This window comes from Carassius auratus, unplaced genomic scaffold (assembly GCF_003368295.1).
Source record: "Carassius auratus strain Wakin unplaced genomic scaffold, ASM336829v1 scaf_tig00031190, whole genome shotgun sequence".
In the NCBI taxonomy this organism is placed as follows: domain Eukaryota; kingdom Metazoa; phylum Chordata; class Actinopteri; order Cypriniformes; family Cyprinidae; genus Carassius; species Carassius auratus.
The window spans coordinates 31643-52491 of NW_020525902.1; the positions used below are offsets into that span (position 1 = coordinate 31643).

General features: G+C 34.7%; 1 protein-coding gene across 4 annotated transcripts; it reads right to left on the reverse strand.

The window, feature by feature from the left end:
• Positions 1 to 213: 213 nt before the first annotated feature.
• On the reverse strand, positions 214 to 20344 carry LOC113080389 (actin-binding LIM protein 1-like). Of its 4 annotated transcripts, XM_026252558.1 has the most exons (22): positions 20250 to 20344; positions 18620 to 18745; positions 18437 to 18530; positions 16815 to 16903; positions 15824 to 15882; positions 15594 to 15638; positions 14570 to 14647; positions 13474 to 13629; positions 11562 to 11606; positions 10860 to 10886; positions 10534 to 10663; positions 9032 to 9115; positions 8633 to 8680; positions 5001 to 5147; positions 3743 to 3828; positions 3557 to 3665; positions 2594 to 2655; positions 2417 to 2477; positions 2203 to 2210; positions 1960 to 2034; positions 1680 to 1760; positions 214 to 989 (listed from the first exon to the last, which is right to left on the reverse strand). In XM_026252558.1, the coding sequence occupies exons 3-22, from the start codon at positions 18526 to 18528 to the stop codon at positions 876 to 878; spliced, it is 1596 nt and encodes a 531-aa protein (XP_026108343.1). In that variant the 5' UTR covers positions 18529 to 18530; positions 18620 to 18745; positions 20250 to 20344; the 3' UTR covers positions 214 to 875. The 4 variants fall into 4 exon arrangements, with proteins under 4 accessions (XP_026108343.1, XP_026108346.1, XP_026108344.1 ...); XM_026252561.1 differs by lacking the exon at positions 9032 to 9115 and having other exon boundaries at positions 5001 to 5129; positions 20250 to 20340; XM_026252559.1 differs by lacking the exon at positions 9032 to 9115 and having other exon boundaries at positions 20250 to 20340.
• Between the last annotated feature and the right edge of the window lie 505 nt (positions 20345 to 20849).

Below are 20849 nucleotides of genomic sequence, written 5' to 3' on the forward strand. Positions count from 1 at the left end.
ACTCCACTCTAGTTTGAAGTTGTTTCAACAAGATTTTTTTTGTCAAGATAACAAAAAATTTTTAGGCAGCGGGGTAACAAAATATTTTTAGTTGACTCAACAAATTCTTTTTTACAGTGTAAGTATTCACTCTTAAAAAAAATCAAATGCAGTTCATTATTACTTTACCTCTGCATAATATTATTAAATATACAATATATAGGGACATCAGCATCGATTCAACAGTTTAATCAGTATCAGAAAGCATAAAGGCGAAGTGTGTCACCTCTGAACAATTAGTGGCACCAAATGGAAAAATGACCAGTTTGAGAAGCCAGTAACCAATGATGTGGGTTTGACTGATGGACATGTGTTCAACAGCGAACAATCATTTTTCAATTCTATTGGCACAGAAATGAAACACCTGACCTTTAATTAACAGATGTTAACTGGAGTCTGGTAGAGTAGCTAAGGGTGAATACATGGATATATGCTAGTATGGAGTCTCTTTGTATGCATACATGAACAGGTACAAAGACACAGCGTAGCATCTACAATCCCTCCCTGAACCAAAAGTGACGCAAATGGAGGAGTCTTTACTGGAACAGAATTAAGAGGATTATAACTGCAAATTTACAAAGGTTTGGATAATCCGACCTGCATGAACTTGATTTACAAAGATATCCAAGAAGAAACAAAGAACAAAGAGAGGAAGACTTATTTCTGGAAGAGAGGAAGTTAAAGCGACAGAGACAAGAGAGAGAAAGAGAGAGAGAGAGATTTGAGAATTTTGAGATGTTTAGACCCTCTGTTCTTTATAAACTGACATCATATGCAAGAAATAACAGAAGGGGAGTAAACAGCTGGATGATACATCATGTGAGTGTGTGCAGACGTTAGAAGAGTCTGGCTTTCTTCTTCAGTTCATTCCGTTTCCACAGAGGTAACCTGTCGAATTCCTGAATTGCCATCCCAAAGATTTCAAAGAACGTCTCCGGAGCCAGATGGCGCTAGAAATTCAGGAGAAAAAGAAGAAAAGGGAAAAATCACTCCAAAAAGTCTTGTTATGATTATTAACTTATACAAATTCATTAAGGGGTAAAACAAGAATGGCAAAGCCTAATGAAAAAGAACAACGGTGTCACGTTGCTTGTCATACTCTACAGCTGGCTTTTCAGTATTGTGATTTTTTCAATTTTATTTAAATTCACTTTTTCATTTTATTCGTATTATTATTTTTTTAATCCTGTGGTGGAAACTGGTATCCATATGAAATTAATAAATGAAACGGGTAAGATTTCTGCACTAAAAAAAAAATCACGTCATAGTTTAGGCTATTTTTAACAGTTTGCATCTGTTTGATTTTAATTTAGATATTTTCAAAATGCAATTATTCAAATTTCTTATAATCAGCATAGATGTGTTTACATTTAATTTAAAGTGAACATATTTAAAATCTGGCTAAATCTTGAATCTTTGTTTAATTATTGGGTTTAGTACTATTCCAGAAAGTCCTTTCCTATCGATTTATTTGTGTATTATGTTTATTAGTTTGCTAATACCGTGTTAAATCTGTGCAATCCAAATGGGTTGAAATTTAGTATGCAATTTAAATCTTCAGGCCTAAATATTTTTCTGAGTGGGCATTTTGGTTACATCATCACACAGTGTTTTGTGGCACAAATACTTTGAGAAATTACCTCTAGTCTGGTTCTGTCCACATCTCTGGGCAGTTTGGAGCGACTGCGGCTGGTTACCACAAGCATTTCATATGGATATACCTTCAAACAACATGCATCAATCAGTACAAAACATTCAAACTCTCCACAAACTCTTTTTAATGTCTGAAATGGAGGGTCTAATAAATCAGGCAGCATAGTTGCATTACATCCAAGTAAATCGCTGAATGCTGAACAGCCTAATAAGTGAACTCATATTCAACATTAGATAATTTTATGCTAGTCTATATGTTACACTTACTTTTGGTTCCAGCATGTTGGGCATAGACACTCCTCTGTCCATTCTGGAGGCTGGACGGTGGCCATCATGCATGGGCTAGAAACAAATCATTAATAGCAAGAGAACATGAAGCCAGTACTTTAAAGAGATGTCAACTGTATCTTTCAATCTGATGTACAATGAATGAATATGAAGATTACATATTAAGGGTGCAGTAAGGATAAATGGAAATACACATTGAGTGATTTAATCATATCTACATACCTGAAACTCTGTTAAAAAGAAAATAAAAAAAGATTTTAATTTTTATGTCCATACATTCAATCATACTGTATTCAATGTACTATATGATGCTTTATCATCTATATGCATTATACTACTCCCACAATATACATGCGTACATGTGATTACTGTTGCTCTCATTACAAATGAATGCATGTAATTAAAGTTCATTTAAATTAAAAACTGATAAACTAACCTCTCATCCCACCACATACATCTCCATAACTGTTATACTGAGTGAAATCAGTCGACTGAGGCTGGAGCAAAATATACAAAAGACAAAATGGGTTCAATGACCTATCTTTTATCATTATTAGATAATATTATACTAAGTAATATTAAATACTGGGCGACAATAATAAAAGCATCTTACCCGATGCAGTCCAATACGCCCATATCCAGGCAGTGAGCCTGTTTTAGAGGGTGAATTTCTATCTGCAAGTTTTATAACATAGTACACATTTACTATGAAAGAAATGGGTTCAGTAATTCACACGCTCAGAAAAAAGGTACAAAAAGCTGTCATTTTGGCAGTACCTTTACAAAAGGTAAACTTTTGTACCTTTTAGGTACTAATATATACACTTTAGGTACTACTATGTTTCTTTAAGGTACCAATATGGACTGAAAAGGCTCAGCACCAGTGACAGCTTTTTTACCTTTTTTTTTCTGAAAGTGCACATATATGTGTAATTGTAAAAATGATATCATTATTAATTTTGAATGTACTTTTAAAATTGATTTTAAATTAAATTAATTACAATATACATATTTAATATGTATTTAATTCAATTAATTCTGGATAGTCCCCCCGACAATGAAACTTCTGCAATTATTTAACTCCCCTAATGCATTCCTTTCTTCTGTGTGGTAAACAACAGAAGTTATCTTGAAGAAGTTTGTAATCAAACAATTTAGACAAATTTTTATGCAAATGTAAAATAAAATATATTCATAGAACTGTTTCGAGTCCCACTGACTTTCACTGTATTTTATGGCCATCTTATGGATGTCAGTGCCGTTTTGTTTACTAACATTTCTCAAAATATCTTCTTTTGTGTTCCACAGAAGAACAAAATGCATGCAGGTTTGGAACGACATGAGGGTTAGTAAATAACAACAAATGTATCATTTGAGCATGCATTCGAACTACCCCTTTAAATCCAGATTCAAATTGTGCATCCTATTTGCTACCTCAATTGAAATTCAGGAATTCAGCTGGAACTGTAAATTCTCAATTATATTCTGAATGGCTCACAACCGTTTCTGACTGAAGAAAGTCAAGACCTAAAACATGAATGTCTGATGTGCAATGTATTGTACTGAGGAGCATTACTGCTTCCATGTTCGTAGCGCTGTGCTGACAGGCTCCGTGCATGATGCTCTCGGATCATCTCTTTCTCCATCTCCTCCTTAAGAATCATTTTCCCCAAACCAGATTGGATCTGGAATCAGAAACAAGAATCATTTTAGACTTTGAATTGCATCGTTGAGCAGGTTGCATCAACAGACATCTCCAGACCTTGTTGAGATGTTCCTCCTGAATCTGTCTGCGTTTCTGGAGCTCCTCCTCATCCTCCTCTCTTGACCTTCTCCTCCCGTCGGTTCCTGAGCAGGACAGCAACAGCAACAGCCACACAAACATATGAATAGGACACATTCACACACACACAAACGTATAAATAAAGGATGGACAGCTAATGCAAAAGACTGAGCAGAAAGCCAGTCTATGTTTTTATACCTCCTGATACTTACAGAGCTACAGTTTACAGAATAGAAATTAAATAATCACAAGAAAAATGATTACACAGTAACACATGGACAAGAAAGACAGAAAGAAACACAAATGTTTGAAGTCAATCTCTGTATTCACCCAGCTAAAAAATATGTTCTAATTTAGTTATGAAAAATGATATTTCTGAATGGTATCTGAACCCAGTTGTTGAAAGGTTTTTTTTAAACAGTTTTGAAAATGTTATTATGGGAAAGTTAGTTTTAAATGTTCTCTGAACATTCTGAAACAAGTAACATTAAAAAATGTTTGATGAACGCCCAAATAAAATGTTTGAGAAAACGTTTAATGAGCGATGTATAAATTATGTTTTTGTGCTAATGTTTTGAGAATATTATTAAAGACCAGGTCACTTTGAACAAATGTTCTATTTGCATTACTGGAAGAATGTTTGGTCATAACTTTGAGAGAATCTTGACAGAATGTTCTGAGAAGATTCTCTGTTAGCTGGGCGATTTCATCCTTTTTTAATGTTAAACTATTTTTTTTTTGTTTTTAAGAAATTTTAATGCCGATTTAGCATAAGAAAGATGCTGTGTGTGTGTGTTTAATGGAAAGAACAGCATCATTCGTATTAAACTATTAATACCTAAAACACGAACACTGTATGAAAACATACAGATTTACTAAAAAAAAAAAAAAAAGTGTCAATAATTGTAAAAATCACAAGCAATTTCTGAGTGAAAATGTTTCTAGACCACTTTGTTTTTCAGAGCAGAGCAGAAGCAGTAACATTAGCATTTTATTTTTTCTATAAAAATCTGTTAATGCATCTGCTTTTAATCCTCAGATCAAGGTTAGAGTTCACTGAAAAATGTTAACTTTTTTTTTTTTTTTTTTTGGTGAAACACCTCATTTGTGTAGTAATAATACAGATCCTAAAAACATGTGGGTGAGTAAATGACGGGAAATTGTTGATTCTGGGTAAACTTGAACAAGGCAGAAGCAACGAGACTGTGGGAACAGATGCATCATGGGTGACAAGTACCTAGGGCAGCATGGAAGATCGGGAAGGACCAGCAGTCTGTCTCGATCTTTGCTGGGTAGTCTGGACCAGGGGTGTACGCTGAGGGGAATTTGGCCGATTTGATGATGTCATCAGCAGACTTGCTTTGGGCTGCAAAGGCAGCTGAATCTAGATCAATAAACCGGGGGGAGGCTGTGGACCATCAGTGTGGCTAGACCAACAGCTAACCAACAGATAGCAGAAAAAGCCTGCTGCAAGCCACATGTGGCATTCGCTCGTGGGTTTATGGCCTCTGATAACCCACATTCACTATCTACAAAATACAGTACTGGCTACTGGCTGTCTGCTTGCAAGCTAAACATGCATAGCTATATCATAAGCCATAGCTCATCAGTCAGCCAAAATAAACCATGCAGCAATCTGACAAACCGTCACTGGCGTTAGAACACATTGCAAGTGTTAATATGCAGACAGTGGGATCCGACCTGCTGAATTCATCTATGGATAAATATAGCAACATTTAATTATCATGAATAATCCAATTTCTCTTTGAGGTAAAAGAGTTTAATGTACTATGAAATCACACAGAAACAGTCAGAAGAAAAATGTCCTTCATAATGAAAAAGACAAGACAACTGAAACTAAGCTGAAATAAAATCCTCTTGTTATAATTTACTGACATCAGATTGATTATTGACTAATATTTACATTAATTTCAATAGTATGGATGAGGGCACATTCTGCCAAACATTGTGCTGTTCCTGGCTGTGTGTAGCAGTAATTTTTTTTATAATTAATATTTTGAATTAGATCTTTCATATATGTGTTTTTTTATGTTTGTTTTTAATATATCTTTTATATAAAATATATATTTTATTTCAGGTAAAACTAAAGGAAAAATGTTGCTTTGTAAACAGCTAATACACACACACACACACACACATACATACACACACACAATTTCATTTGAGTTAACGTTTATTTAATTTAATTTTGTTTTAAGTTAACTAAAGTAACCCTGCACTACAGCGCTGAATTTGATAATTATTTCTTTTTCAGAAGATCCCATCATTTTTATGCTGATTTTAACAGATTTAGCTGCACATGCAGATTCAGTGGGGATTATTTAGGGATGGAGATGAACAATATGAACTCAACAGCAAACCTGCAGCTCGTAAGCCAGAGCAAAAGCGTCGTATCTTTTCACATGCAAAGAGGGCATTATAAGAAAGCGTACAATAAATTAAAACAGAAACAAAAATGTAAGAAGAAAAAACACCAATTTGATTCTAAGGGTCAGAGAGGCAGCAGAAAACTGTCAACTTTGACATAGATATTAAAATTATGAATGGACCCCTGCGGTAAAAAAATAAATAATAATACCAAGTTGTATGATAATGACCCCTTTAAATGTCAACAAATTAAAAATGTAGCCCTTTTTAATGCTTGTTGACAAACAGTAATACTAGGGGGTAATTTCTAATTTTAAAATCAATGTTATCTTTTTTTAAAAAAAATTTTTTATAGCTAATAAATGATGTTACCAGTTTTGGAAATAAGGGGTCAGTAAATACATTAGCAGATACTATGCATATCTAATGTTAAAAAAATCTTGCAATTTTTTTGCAAGTTTTGTTATCTATGAAAATGAATGAAAGCTCATCAGGCACTCATCAGGAGAAGATGCTTTAATGATGATTAACTGATCGCTTGATTAATATTTATAGTGAAATGAGCTCAGCTGAGAAGACTTCAAACAATACTTACATGTTTACATTGAGGTGGTGTTAAATGGCACACAAGCAGATATTAATGAGGTGGAGGGACTCACAGTTTCCAAATAAAAACAAACAAACAAAACACAGAAATATGATACAATGACATACAAACCATACACAGTTATGACGTGAAATATTCGGAATTTCCTTGACATTGATTTTCTCTCAATAAAAATCTTCAGGCTGCTGTAACAACCTTGGCTGTTATCTAGTTTACCAATGAACTGTAAAGATCTGTCTTTTTATTGACCTGCTGTTGTGAAAGCACAATCAAAGAAAACATGCAGTCTCTGCACAGTATACATTGTCAGTCTTGCCTGAATATTATGCTGTTTTAAAAGTCATGCAGATGCTAAATAAAACTGTGTTAACTGACTTTACCAGTAAACAGAGAAGCTAGTTGCACAACATGAGTGCTTTAATGCTTGCAATGATAAATCTATAAAACATTTTAAACACAACCAATAAAAAGTAATAAGTACATACAGGCAAGAACTCAATCAGATGCAATCTCCACAATGCAATACTTAAAGTAATAGTTCGCAAAAAAAAAAAAAAAAAATTAAAAAAAGATAATAATAAAATTTGTTGAAAATTCGAGAAGCAGATTGGTTTGTTTCTTCATCAGGACACATTTGAAGAAATGTAGCGTTACATGACTTGTTCAACATTGGATCCTCTGCAGTGAATGGGTGCCATCAGAATGAGAGTCTAAACAGCTTATTAAAACCTCATAATAATCCACAGGCAATCCAAACCACTCCAGTCCATCCATTAACACCTTGTGAATTGAAAAGCTTTTTTTTTTTGTTTTTTTGCAAGAAATAAATCCAATTTTAAGATATTTTTAATCGTCTATATCAGGAGAGAAATATCCACAGATCAAGCACCTTTTACAAGCAAAAACAGTTCTAAACAAATATGCTGGTTGATTTTGATGTGAGAGGACAACAGGGATGAACACTGGAGGAAGTGTTATGTCTTATGTACTCGTATTTTTTCCAGAAGTGAACTTTAAAAGTTAAAACATCTTAATAACGAATTTGTTTCATACAAACACAGTTATTTGCTTCATAAAAAATTAGTTGATGGACTGGTGTGGTGGTGTGAATTACTTCAGGGTCATTGTGATGTTTTTTACAACTGTCTGGACTCTCATTCTGACGGCACCCATTCACTGCAGAGGATGAGGAAACAAACTTATCTATATCTTGGATGGCCTGAGGATTTTCAGCAAATTTTTATTTCTAAGTGAACTATTCCTTTAAAAACAGCGGTTCCCAACCAAGGGTGTATGTACCTCATGGTGTGCTTTAAATGTTTGATTTTGCATTGTTAAAAAAAAGTAGAAAAGTAGCTCTCATTCAAATTTGTACCATTGGCAATGCATTTGCTGTTTTGTGATATTTCATTCTTGAACCTCTATGGCATTTCGGTTTCACCATACAAAGGGTGCAAATGACTTAAATTTGGACAAATGATCTAGCTTTAATAATTTTATAGTCATCATTTTTTAAATTCAGTTACATAAAAGGGTAGACTGGTCTAATGTGAATCTGAAAATGAAGACTTAACATAGGGTCTTAACATAGTGCCTGGACCCAGGTGTCTCACTGAAGACAAAGGAAGCAACCTAGTTACAACGTAATGAGCATTTAAATAACATTAATGATAATGCTAAATGATATTCAGTATAAGTCGAGTTATACGTTTTGGGGTTGGTGAATTAATACTGAGCTGTGGGGGTACATAAGACAAAAACAGTTGGGAAACACTGCTTGTACATTACAAATCAACAGGCATGTGTCAAAATCCTAATCATCTCTTTATTGTGAAAGATAGAGCATTGAATTCAAAGATTCTAAATGACTGTACCATGCTGTTTGTAGATAGGGGGTTTTCTGTAGATGTTTACTCCTTGATCTAAAAGAAAGGAAAAGTCAAATTAGTTAATCTTAGTTCTTCATATAAGAGATACTGGGTTTTAAAAGGAGAAACAAAATCGATAACACATACAAAATGCACCAATAAACAATCATATCTGAAAAACTGACAACTGCTCCACATACAGTTTGGATATGCATTTACCAAAGAAAGACCTTGTCATTTTCTGTTAGTGTGTTTGATCGTGCAGACTTTGAATTTCTGTGTGAACTGCTTTAAGACAGAGAGATAACCAGACACAGAAAGTGCTATGAATGGTGAACATGTGCTTGGACACAGGGGCATGCTGGGATTGACACACAGTGGGCCGCTGGAAGACTCCAACAGTACCTGGCAGGTGAAAATGTTTGGGAGTCAGAAGGAGAGGAGGGGTGCTGGCCCCTGGAGAACTCCGACCACTGGACGGCTCAGTGCCTCCAATCACAAACACGGTCAAAGGTCAATAGGGAGAATAGCTCAGATTAGGGCTGGGCGAGGTATATAGCTATTGATATATGCCATGTTTACACACTGTTTTAATAAATACAAATATACAGTTGTAATTTCTTTTAAGGCGTCCTTGTTACAGTGTAATTATACATTTAGATTATAGTAACATTAAATAACTACATGAATTTACTATATGGTTAGGGTTAGGATTAGGTATTGGTTTAAGGTTAATTGCATGTAATTATGTTGTTATAATAGAAAGTACATGTAACTTTTGTAACAAGGAAACCTTAAAGTGTTACCAAATATACACAAACTAACTAAAGGGATTAATCTAAAAAAATAAAATAAAATAAAATAATAATAATAATAACTTAATTTTAACCAAAATCGAAGAGACAGAAGTTAGAGTTTAGAAAAATTTGAATGAGGGAAAAAACTAAATTAAGCCATGTTTACACACAAACTGTTTTTACTAAATAAATATATACACTAACTATAGGGATTAATCATATATATATATGTTAGGGGTGGAATGGTTCAATTTACGGTTCGGTCTGTATCACGGTTTTACAGTCACGGTTTCGTTACAGTTTGGTATGTGCTATGTTTAGGCAAAAACTATACTGTCAAATAAAAATTAAGAAAATAAGAATAATCTATCTAACTTTAAGCAACGGCACACAAAAACACAACAGAGTAAACATACAAAAAAATTTTTTTAGGTAGGTCAAACTTTAGTTTTTAGGTAAAGAAATTGAATAAAGTAATACTATGTAAAACAGCATTGCATATTTGACTGCAAAAATTAAAGATTCATCTTTATTAAAGTTACAAAAGTTATTTAATCAAGAGCAGTGAGTGATTTCTTTGTTGTTGCTGTTTGATTAAGTATAAAGAAAGTGCTGTCACTTTAAGAGAATGCACTGATACAGTACGTTCAGCCAGCTATGAACTAACCAATATGGAGACGGCATTTTGGCATACATTTTTCTATAAATTATAGAAAATTAATTATAAATTAATATAAAAAACACACACAATTTTTTGTTTTAATTGTTTTTAAATAAATATAAGATAGGTTATGGGATTATTTGATGTATATGCACTGATCTGGCTATTTATAACTAGTTACATTTATATACATGAAACGATTTAATAAATGAAAAATGTCATATAAGTGAACATAATTATTACGAAAATTAAAATTCAAGTGAAAATACTTGCTATAACACCCAGCTCTTTTTAGAAAAGATTTGGACAGGCTTTCTCTATTTTAAAACTCTATTTGGCACTTTGGGAGCACAAAGCCATATCAGATAACTGTATATAATCCATGGAAGGAAAAAAGAAATTGATTTGATGAAATCTGAAAATGAGTCTTTGGAGCACAGCAGACTCACCGGGTCTGTGGAAGTGCTGTGGGGAGCGTGACAGGGTGGGAGTGTAATTGTGGCGGCTGTAAATGGGCGAGCCAATGGAGCCTTGACTTGTTGACCGATGGAGTATTCGTTCTCGCATCTCGTAGTAACCCTGGTAAAAACAGGAAACATTCACCATAAAAAATTAAAATAAAAACACTATTGTTTCATCTGAAAATCTAAATGTGATCCACTTACAACACAACATCTTTGAATAAATTCTTGAATATTTGGAATGAAAATTTAATTAATTAATTTTTCAATAAAGCACATAATAATAAATAAATGCAATTCTAAATCTGACTCACCTCAGCAGTTGGTGTGGGTGACCTGGTCTGAAACAAGAGGGTAAAACATTAAATACATATACAAAGAAAAATTTGGAAAAAATAAATAAAGGCTTATTTATACATAGCTTTATGCATTAATTTATGCACTTTGGTCTATATTTACATGGAAATTAAATACATTATTATCATATTGAAGGCAGTGCTGCATAATACTTTAGGGGAAAAAGTTTTTTTCCGGATTCTTTGATGAATAGAAAGTTCAAAAGAATGGCATTTATTTGAAACCGAAATCTTTTGTAACACTGTAAATATTTCTACTGTTCACTGTCTTAAAAAAAGACAGCTTTTTAAAAATAAAGTATTTATCTTGGTAGCATTATATGTGTTGTGTTGTCTTGAATTTATGGTTATTTATTTATTTCTTAAAAAACATTGCATTACAATAATGAAATCTAATGAGAGTCATCAGTGAAAATTATAGGACTTTTAAAAGTTTAAAAAGTAAAAAAGAAATATCTGGATGCCCTGCAGATAAAAGAGCACTCTTGAGTAATCCATCTGAATCATAAAATCAGAAATAGGACACAACACAATCTCCTGGACTACTTCAAGACTGCTAATCCACATCGAGTGTGAGGTTTAGGACAACACCAATAATATGAGAAAGACCGAGTGGAACAGCGGTCAGCAGACAGGTGAAAGGTCATGTGACGAACTTACTCTGTCTTCTAGCATAGGCGAACACTCTCTCCTGGAGCTCTGCAGCTGTCAACAGAAAAGTGTAGCAAGGTGAAGTACTACTGTAAGTGAATAAATATCGCTTTTATTAAATGTATTAGTCTGTGTTCAATATCATACTGAACTCAAAAGCTCTGTTTCAAACCCAAGTTACTGTTTAAGTGCCTTCTAAAGCAGCATCCTATAATATAATATACAGGCGCTGGTCATATAATTAGAATATCATCAAAAAGTTGATTTATTTCACTAATTCCGTTCAAAAAGTGAAACTTGAATATTATATTCATTCATTACACACAGACTGATATATTTCAAATGTTTATTTCTTTTAATTTAATTTAAAATTTGAATATTGAGAAGAGGTTCAATATTGGAGACACCTGGTGCCACACTCTAATCAGCTAATTAACTCAAAACACCTGCCAAGCATTTTAATGGTCTGTCAGTCTAGTTCTGTAGGCTACACAATCATGGGAAAGACTGCTGACTTGACAGTTGTCCAAAAGACGACTATTGACACCTTGCACAAGGAGGGCAAGACACAAAAGGTCATTGCAGAAGAGGCTGGCTGTTCTCAGAGCTCTGTGTCCAAGCACATTAATAGAGAGGCGAAGGTAAGGAAAAAATGTGGTAGAAAAAAAGAAGTGTACAAGCAATAGGGATAACCGTACCCTGGAGAGGATTGTGAAACAAAACCCATTCAAAAATGTGGGGGAGATTCACAAAGAGTGGACTGCAGCTGGAGTCAGTGCTTCAAGAACCACTGCGCACAGACATATACAAGACATGGGTTTCAGCTGTCGCATTCCTTGTGTCAAGCCACTCTTACCAACAGACAGCATTCAAAAAGGACTGGACTGCTGCTGAGTGGTCCAAAGTTATGTTCTCCGATGAAAGTAATTTTTGCATTTCCTTTGGAAATAAGGGTCCCAGAGTCTGGAGGAAGAGAAAAGAGTCACACAATCCACGTTGCTTGAGGTCCAGTGTAAAGTTTCCACAGTCAGTGATGGTTTGTGTTTCCATGTCATCTGCTAGTGTTGGTCCACTATGTTTTCTGAGGTCCAAGGTCAATGCAGTCGTATACCAGGACGTTTTAGAGCACTTCATGCTTCCTGCTGCTGACCAACTTTATGGAGATGCAGATTTCATTTTCCAACAGGACTTGGCACCTGCACACAGTGCCAAAGCTACCAGTACCCGGTTTATGCACCATGGTATCCCTGTTCTTAATTGGCCAGCAAACTCGCTTGACCTTAACCCCATAGAAAATCTATGTGGTATTGTGAAGAGGAAGATGTGATATGCCAGACCCAAGAATGCAGAAGAGCTGAAGGCCACTATCAGAGCAACCTGGGCTCTCATAACACCTGAGCAGTGCCACAGACTGATCGACTCCATGCCACGCCGCATTGCTGCAGTAATTCAGGAAAAAGGAGCCCCAACTAAGTATTGAGTGCTGTACATACTCATACTTTTCATGTTCATACTTTTCAGTTGGCCAAGATTTCTAAAAATCCTTTCTTTGTATTGGTCTTAAGTTAAATTCAAATTTTCTGAGATCCTGAATTTGGAATTTTCCTTAGTTGTCAGTTATAATCATCAAAATTAAAAGAAATAAACATTTGAAATATACCAGTCTGTGTGTAATGAATGAATATAATATACAAGTTTCACTTTTTGAATGGAATTAGTGAAATAAATCAACTTTTTGATGATATTCTAATTATATGATCTAAGTGCATATATGCTATATTGCTGTAGAATTTGCCAAGAATGTGGCATAATTTTGCTACCCACTGAACCATTCTTCACATCAGAAGTGCGTGACCTATAATGCTGTCTAGATAGAGAGGTCATAGGACTGGAACAGAGCTTCGGCTTGACTTATTTGTACCTCTCCCACACTCTCTCTCTCCTCTGACTCATCCAGTGAGGTGGTGTAAAGTGGCTCATAGTTGATTAGATCTGGACGCTCAATGTCATAAATGGCTTTGACCTTGGGAATGGCTGCTAAATCCCTGTAATCAAGGATCTCATTGTCTACTTTTGCCTAGGGGACACAAACACACACGGAGTCACGCACACACATCAGCAGCAGTGAAAATATAAAGTTCCATAAAAAGCCTCTTTCCGGCCAATGTAAGGGTCTGAGCATGAGCATTTAAATAAAGAAAAATAATAAAAGACTTACATTACTTTAAAAAACGTTAACTTATGTTAAAGTGAGTTTATTTATTAAGTTAACATTTATATTTTAACACCGCTGTCAGGATTCACAGGAACGAGAGCCATCCATCTATCAGAAAGAGGACTTCTAGAAGTTTTAACAGCTAGAAAGCTACAGGAAGTCTCGGCTAAGCCAATTTATAACACTCTAAAGTTCAACAAAACATATGGTAGTTATAGATATTTTAGCAATCAGCTTTAAAAGCACTTACACTACCGTCTACTAGTTTGATTTTTTTATGTTTTGGTAACACTTTGTTTTAAGGTATCCTTGTTGCACATGTTACATGTACTTACTATTACAATAACAATTAATTATGCATAATTACATGCAAGTAACCCTAATCCAAACCCTAATCAGAGTCAGTACATGTAGTTAATTAATATTACTCAGCACTTACATGTATAATTACACTGCAAAAATAATGTGTAAAAAATGTTTTTTGAATGAAGTCACCAAGAGTGCTTTTTAAAAAAAATCTAAAATACATTAAAAATGGTTATATTGCGAAATATGTTTACAATTTTAAATAATTGTTTTCTATTTGAATACACTGTGAAATATAATTTATTTCTGTGATCCAAAGCTGAATTTTGAGCATCATTACTCCAGTCGTCAGTGTCACATGATCTTTCAAAAATCATTCTAATATGCCGATTTGATGCTCAAGAATCATTTATAATCTTTATCAATGTTGAAAACAGTTGTGCTGCTTAATAATTTTGTGGAAATATATTACATTATGGTGAAGTGATAAACTTACATAAATGGTGTGACCCGGTGAGCTAGGTATGCTTGAACCAGGTCTGGAACATATACTCTCGGACGACGAGCGTGTCGGCTGTGGAACAAGCACAGGTACAACATAAGCAATAAATAAAAACATCTGCATTTGCATTCTCAGCTAAACCACTGGATGTTCACCACTGACGTGATTATTCAGTAAACCTGATAAATGTTGCATTAGCCTTTACCAGAAGAGCTGTTTTACTGTGCATCACATTAGCCTAATGTAGTCTACCTTTTATACGTCAACACATTTTGTGACTCCTTGCACATGGCTGAAATGAGATACATTATGTTATATTAAAATATTCATGACCTATTGGCCAATCATACTGCAGAAAATCAATCAGCTGATCAAGGCTAAGACTCTTCATAAACAACAAAGAATGCACAACAAATCTAAAATGAGTGCAACAACAACAACAACAACAATATATATATATATAAATAAATCCTTCTTAGCATTAAAACATACATTTTGTAATATATATAACATATTCAAATATATATATGTAAGAAAACTTTAACCTGTGAACAATGATACGTATATTGTGAAAGATAGGACTAAATGATGACATCATCCTGGAAACAAAACTAAAATAAATCATTCATTTGCCTTCCACACAATGAATGAGACTCATCGATGGCAATTTCATGTTTTCGATGGCAGGAAATGCTTGAGGATCAAAATGCAAGTGCATCTGATATTACTCAGCATATTGAAATGCTGAAATGCACCATGCGTGTTTACAGCAGCTTAGCTTGTTTTGAGGCCTGTGTGGCACAATAACAAAGGAACTGGGCTGAACTATCTGTTCCGTGGCATTAGCGTCTGTGAGATGGACCAAACCAGATGTTAATGATGGTTTATGGCTAAAACTGTGAGCAGGTGGTCTGAGCACGGCAGTGTAGCTGCCAATGAGGAGCACTGCAGCCTGCCGCCTCCAGGGGCAGCACATGGTCATGCGATGCCATGGCGCAGCTAGCAGCGAGTACAGTACCTGCCTTTCTGTTTTGCTGAGGAGAGCTAGAGACGCAGGCAATAGCTGTGGAGGAAGACACAGGGGTTTGGTTGGACATCACACAAGACTGTGAACCACATAGTCTATAGTGATGTTCCCGGAGTCTACTAAAAGTCTACTAAAAACAGTAGTATAGTGGAGAAGAACATACAGACAGCAGAAACACAGGACACACATGTAAACACTGAATGACATGGAAAGGACCATACCCTCTGTCTCTCCTCGCCTCTGGGCGAATGTTTACAGCCTGGATGCCAAACTGTTGATCCTGCATGAAGAATAAAAACTAAATGTAATGCTAAAATGTAATAAAAAAATAACTATATAGTCAGAAAATAATTGTTTTATTCAGCAAAGATGCATTAAAAGTGGCAGGAAAGACATATAATTTGTATTTGTCACAAAAGATTCCTATTTCAAATGCACTGGAGTAATGATGCTGAAAATTTGCATCTGAGAAATAATTTCTCTTTTAAATTCTAATACTATTTCACAATATTATAGCTTTAACCCTATTTTTGATCAAATAAATGCATCCTAAGATAGCATAAGATACATATTTCAAAAACATTTAAAAAATAAACCCCAAACTTCTGAATGCTATGGTGTATCGCTGTCTGCACAATACTATAGACAACATACATAAGGCGATACAATACAATATAAATAAACAGAAATACATACATAATCTAAACAAAAAATAGCTCTTTAGTCCCAGGCATTCAAGATTTTTTTTTTTCTAAATCCATGTACTCAGCTAAAAACGATCAGTGAAACAACCTCACTGTAAACCAAAAGAATAAACACTATTTTATTTGATCTGTCAGTATATTTTATTAAATTATAAGGAATTTATTTGGTTAAACATAGCAATTAAATAGCTAAAAAAACAATAACATAATAAAAACAAATACAAATACACTTAATTTAAATGACTCTGACATGAATTAAATATTGACATTATTGACAATATTGCAAACTCGGATCAGTCAAATGCACCGCAAATCAAGCACAACTGTGATAAACTTTCTACAATTATTCACAGTAATTTTACATGATTACACAATAGTTGACCAGGCCTTTTACATCATAAAAAAAGGCTTTTGACATTCTGTTTTAGTAAAATGACACCGGTTCAAGCATTCTGCGGAATAAATGTATATTTTACAGTATATGGCATCTATGAAGGGTGAGACTCACCTTGCAGGTACATCTCCTCTCCTTCAGTGAACATCTGGTTACACCTGCTACAAGCGGGCACAGCTGGGGTGGTAGTGCTTGTCCCCAGCCTGTGGAGAAACACACACTCAAAGTTAAACTGTATAACAGCTATTACAGATAACTCAAACAGACTGCTACAGAGACGCTGATGTTTTGCATGTGTATCGTGTGAGACCACACATATTTTATTCAAATGACCAGAACCAACAAGCTTATCGAATGTAATACAGAGATGTCCTGTGTTCGCAGACTCTCTTCGAAGAGTAGAAATCATCTGAAAACATGGGTGATGAGAAAGGGCATCTGTCTCTCTCACAGCCAATCAGATTCAATTAACTGGATGAAACTTCCTGTTGCAATACTGTGGAGTGTGCTGTGAGCCTGTTGTGAAACTCTAGACAGTTATCTATGAGGGATCAGAAGTGTGTAACATGCTTTTATGCTGCAGATCTGTGTCACAATCAGTGTGTTTTGTTGTGGTACATACAGTATGATTTGTGCGGTCAAGTGATAAATGTATTGTTCAGCTAAAAACAGCGGTTTTGTGCAATGGTGGGTTAGGATTCCAAAATAGGTCACAGAAAAATAAGAAAATTTGACCAAGACTACATTAAATACATAGATAAACATGGTTTGTGCTGACCAGAATGTTTAATGCAGGGAATTAAGCAACTGAATTCAATACAAAGAAAACATTTCTGCGCTGTGTTGGGTTGTCACTTGATGGCTCATTCGATGAATGCAATTTTCTTTCCTGTGTTGACATATTTCCTATTCAAACAGGAAGTTGGAAATATTCTGACAGGGTGCAGAAGTGTTTACATTTTAAGCTACTTTCTGTTTAATGTTAATGCATTATATTTGGTGCATGCCAGGGTCAGAAATTACCTTTTCTATTAAGAAAATAACCTTCTGATTTCATTGAACTGTATTCATTGACTGGTTATAATGCTCAACACTGCAAAAATGCATAAAAAGACGGAACAAAAGCAGATCTAAATTTAATGCTGACTGCCCGAATAGATTTGGTTTAATTGCAAAGGAGCATTTTTTTTTGCTCCTCATGTTTTTTTAATGCCCCTACAAAGAAATTGCACCAATATTTTTGGTGCATTTTCTAGAAAAGGAAACTGATAGAAGCTGTTTGTTTGAAATCTTTAAGTGTATAAAATATTTTCACTCATAAATGGTACTCCAGTAATGTGTCATTTACAACTTTAAAAAACGTTTTTTTTTTTACACTCTAGATGACCTCAAAGACAGTGTTATTTTAATATTATTTATATAATATTATAATACTTATTATTTTTAATTAGCTTTTATTTTTATATTTGCAGTGCGCATTTCCAGTTTTAGTTTTAGTAATGCAATTTTAGTACTTCAACTAATTTCATTTTTCATTTAATATTTATATTTTATTTCAATCCTAATTTTTTTTAAATAGTTTAAGTTAACAATAACAACACTGCTCAAAGCTACAGACATGAACTAAAAGCCACAAAAAAGTATTTCAAGGTGTCAGTTTGTCATCAGTCCAGAACTCTCTCTCTCTCTCTCTCTCTCTCTGTCTCTGTGTGTGTTGTGTTGTGTGTTTCTGGTACCTCCAGGACCTTCCCAGTGATGAACTGCTGACATGCTTCACACTGCACTCCAAACAAGAGCTGATAATCACGCTCACAGTAGGGGGTGCCATCTCTGCACACATACAGAAAACAAACCAATGCATAACATCATCTATCATTTTGGATGGAATTGGATGGATTTTGTGTATACATTTGTCTTACTTGCTGATGTATTCCCCAGTCAATACTTTGGCACAGGCCTTGCATTTAAAACAGCCCAAATGCCACTGACTCTCTAGAGCCAACAGAGCTGACCGTTCTTAATATCTCTGCCACAGCCCGCACAACCTGAACACACACACAAGAAAAAACTCATCTGAACTCAGACTAACTCTACTGATGCTTTTTCCTGTAAAAAACGTCTTTGAACTCTGAAGTTTTTTTTTTTTTTTTTTTTTTTTTTTTTTTTTTGAGTTGATCACTGTCATGAATCAATATTTTTGTGATAAACACTTTCGGGTCTTGATCTGTTACATCAGAACACTACTGACTCACACAGAGGCCTGTAATCAAACAACATTGCTGTCTTAACTCCATTAGTGATATCTGCCTGGTGCTTTCTCTTCACATTTTACATTTTATACATTGTAGATGAAAGCAGATCGTTGGCTTTGGCAGTCGAGCTTAAAGGCTTAAGTGGAAATTAATATTAATTTTTATTATAGTAGGTGGGATCCTGGCCAAAAAGCCCCCAAACCACACAGAAAAGGGAACAAAGGGGAGATGCAGGTTTGAATAATTTACCGTTTCACGTGTATATCCATGCCAGAGGATCTCTAAGTGGCTTTACAGGATTTTATACAATCACTTTCTTTCCCATTAAGTCACTGTGTGGATGTGGCAGTTTGTACTTTTACTATAGTTAATGCACACTGGCGGTATGTTTTATATCTTTAATAAGTTTAAATATGCATTAAGGAAGTACTAATTAAATAATCTTATTCATAAAATGTATGCATCAAAATGAAATAATGAGAAATGTTAGTATGATGAAGTGTGGAAACATCTTCTTTATCCCTTCTGGCTAGACACTTTTGGTTTTTAATTGAGTAAGATTTTAATAAAATCTAAATAAATATACGGAGCAGAAAATGCCATGCAGAAAAAAAATAGTAGGCTAAATCGATTACTATTGCGTTCCCTCGATTTACTAAATCGATCAAGGGAACGCAATAGTAATCGTGTGCACATTTTAGTACAGTGAGGGAACGAATTATTTTTTCTTGCATGTCATGTGTGGGGCTCCGTATAAATAGATATAAATATAGATATAAATAAATAGATTAAAAAAAGGGATAAAAGATAAAATAAGAAATTAAATAAGGAGTTACACTCTGTATATAAAATGAGTCTTTTTATGATTTCTTTACTTTCTGAGTTTTGGTGATGGTGACTTATGGTAACAGTTTTTTTTTTCTTAAATATCTAATGAATTCATTAATTAATAGCTAATGAATTCACAACTAATGCAACATTCAATATGACATAACAAATTCTACTATGATGTGTAAAAAAATAATATTTTAAGTATTATATCATTTTCTCACATTTCACTAATGGAAATGATCTTTTTGTTGATTTGGCTGGAAATGTGTTTCATTTATCACTGATTTACTGTCTTTTGAATAAAAAAAAATGCAGCATATATGATTATATAATTATAAAGTGTAATGAATAGAACTAGTTATTTTATCTAGATTTGGGGTTGAAATATGGCCCTGACAGTTTGAACTTGACCGGTTATGAGACATTCACTCATGTGGAGGTTTAGATGTGTGCTTCCTGCACTCACTGCTGGGTCCCACAGCATCTTTGGTGGGTCCTGGAGACATGGGCTCTGCGCAGTACTGACACGACAGTCCTTGCCATTGAACGTCACTCTGTCTCCAGCAGGAAATGGTCTCCTGTAGGCCATAAATATATGATCCCTGTTAAAACTTCTCTCAGTGCTGGACTTAGCATTAAACACAATGACAATGACTGTATAATGTCATGTGTGTGTGCGTGATAGTCTATAGGCTCTTACTTGAAGATTGGTGTGTGTGTGTGTGTGGGTGGGTGTGTGTGTGTGTGTGTGTGTGTGTGTGTGTGTGTGTGTGTGTGCGCGTGTGTGTGTATTTGTGATAGTCTAAAGGCTCTTACTTGAAGATTGGTGTGTGTGTGTGTGTGTGTGTGTCCATATGCTCTTACTTGCAGATTGTGCACACAAAGCATTTTTGGTGGTAGGTCTTCCCGAGTGCAGTCACCACCTCCCCTTCCACAATCTCTCTCACAGATGTTACAGCAGGTGCCGTGGATGCGCTGGTAGTCCAGAGTGCACAGATAGTCTCCATTCTTCATGGAAGAATCCTCCTTTAGCCAGATCGCCACCACATACTAAACAAAAACAAAT

Coding starts and splice junctions, on each gene's coding strand:
- LOC113080389 (XM_026252558.1), bottom strand. CDS start 18,528: ATGGCACCCCCTACTGTGAGCGTGATTATCAGCTCTTGTTTGGAGTGC. Junction 10,887..11,561: donor CGCCTATGCTAGAAGACAGA/GTAAGTTCGTCA, acceptor CTCTTGTTTCAG/ACCAGGTCACCCACACCAAC. Junction 2,478..2,593: donor GGCGTATTGGACTGCATCGG/GTAAGATGCTTT, acceptor ATTTTGCTCCAG/CCTCAGTCGACTGATTTCAC.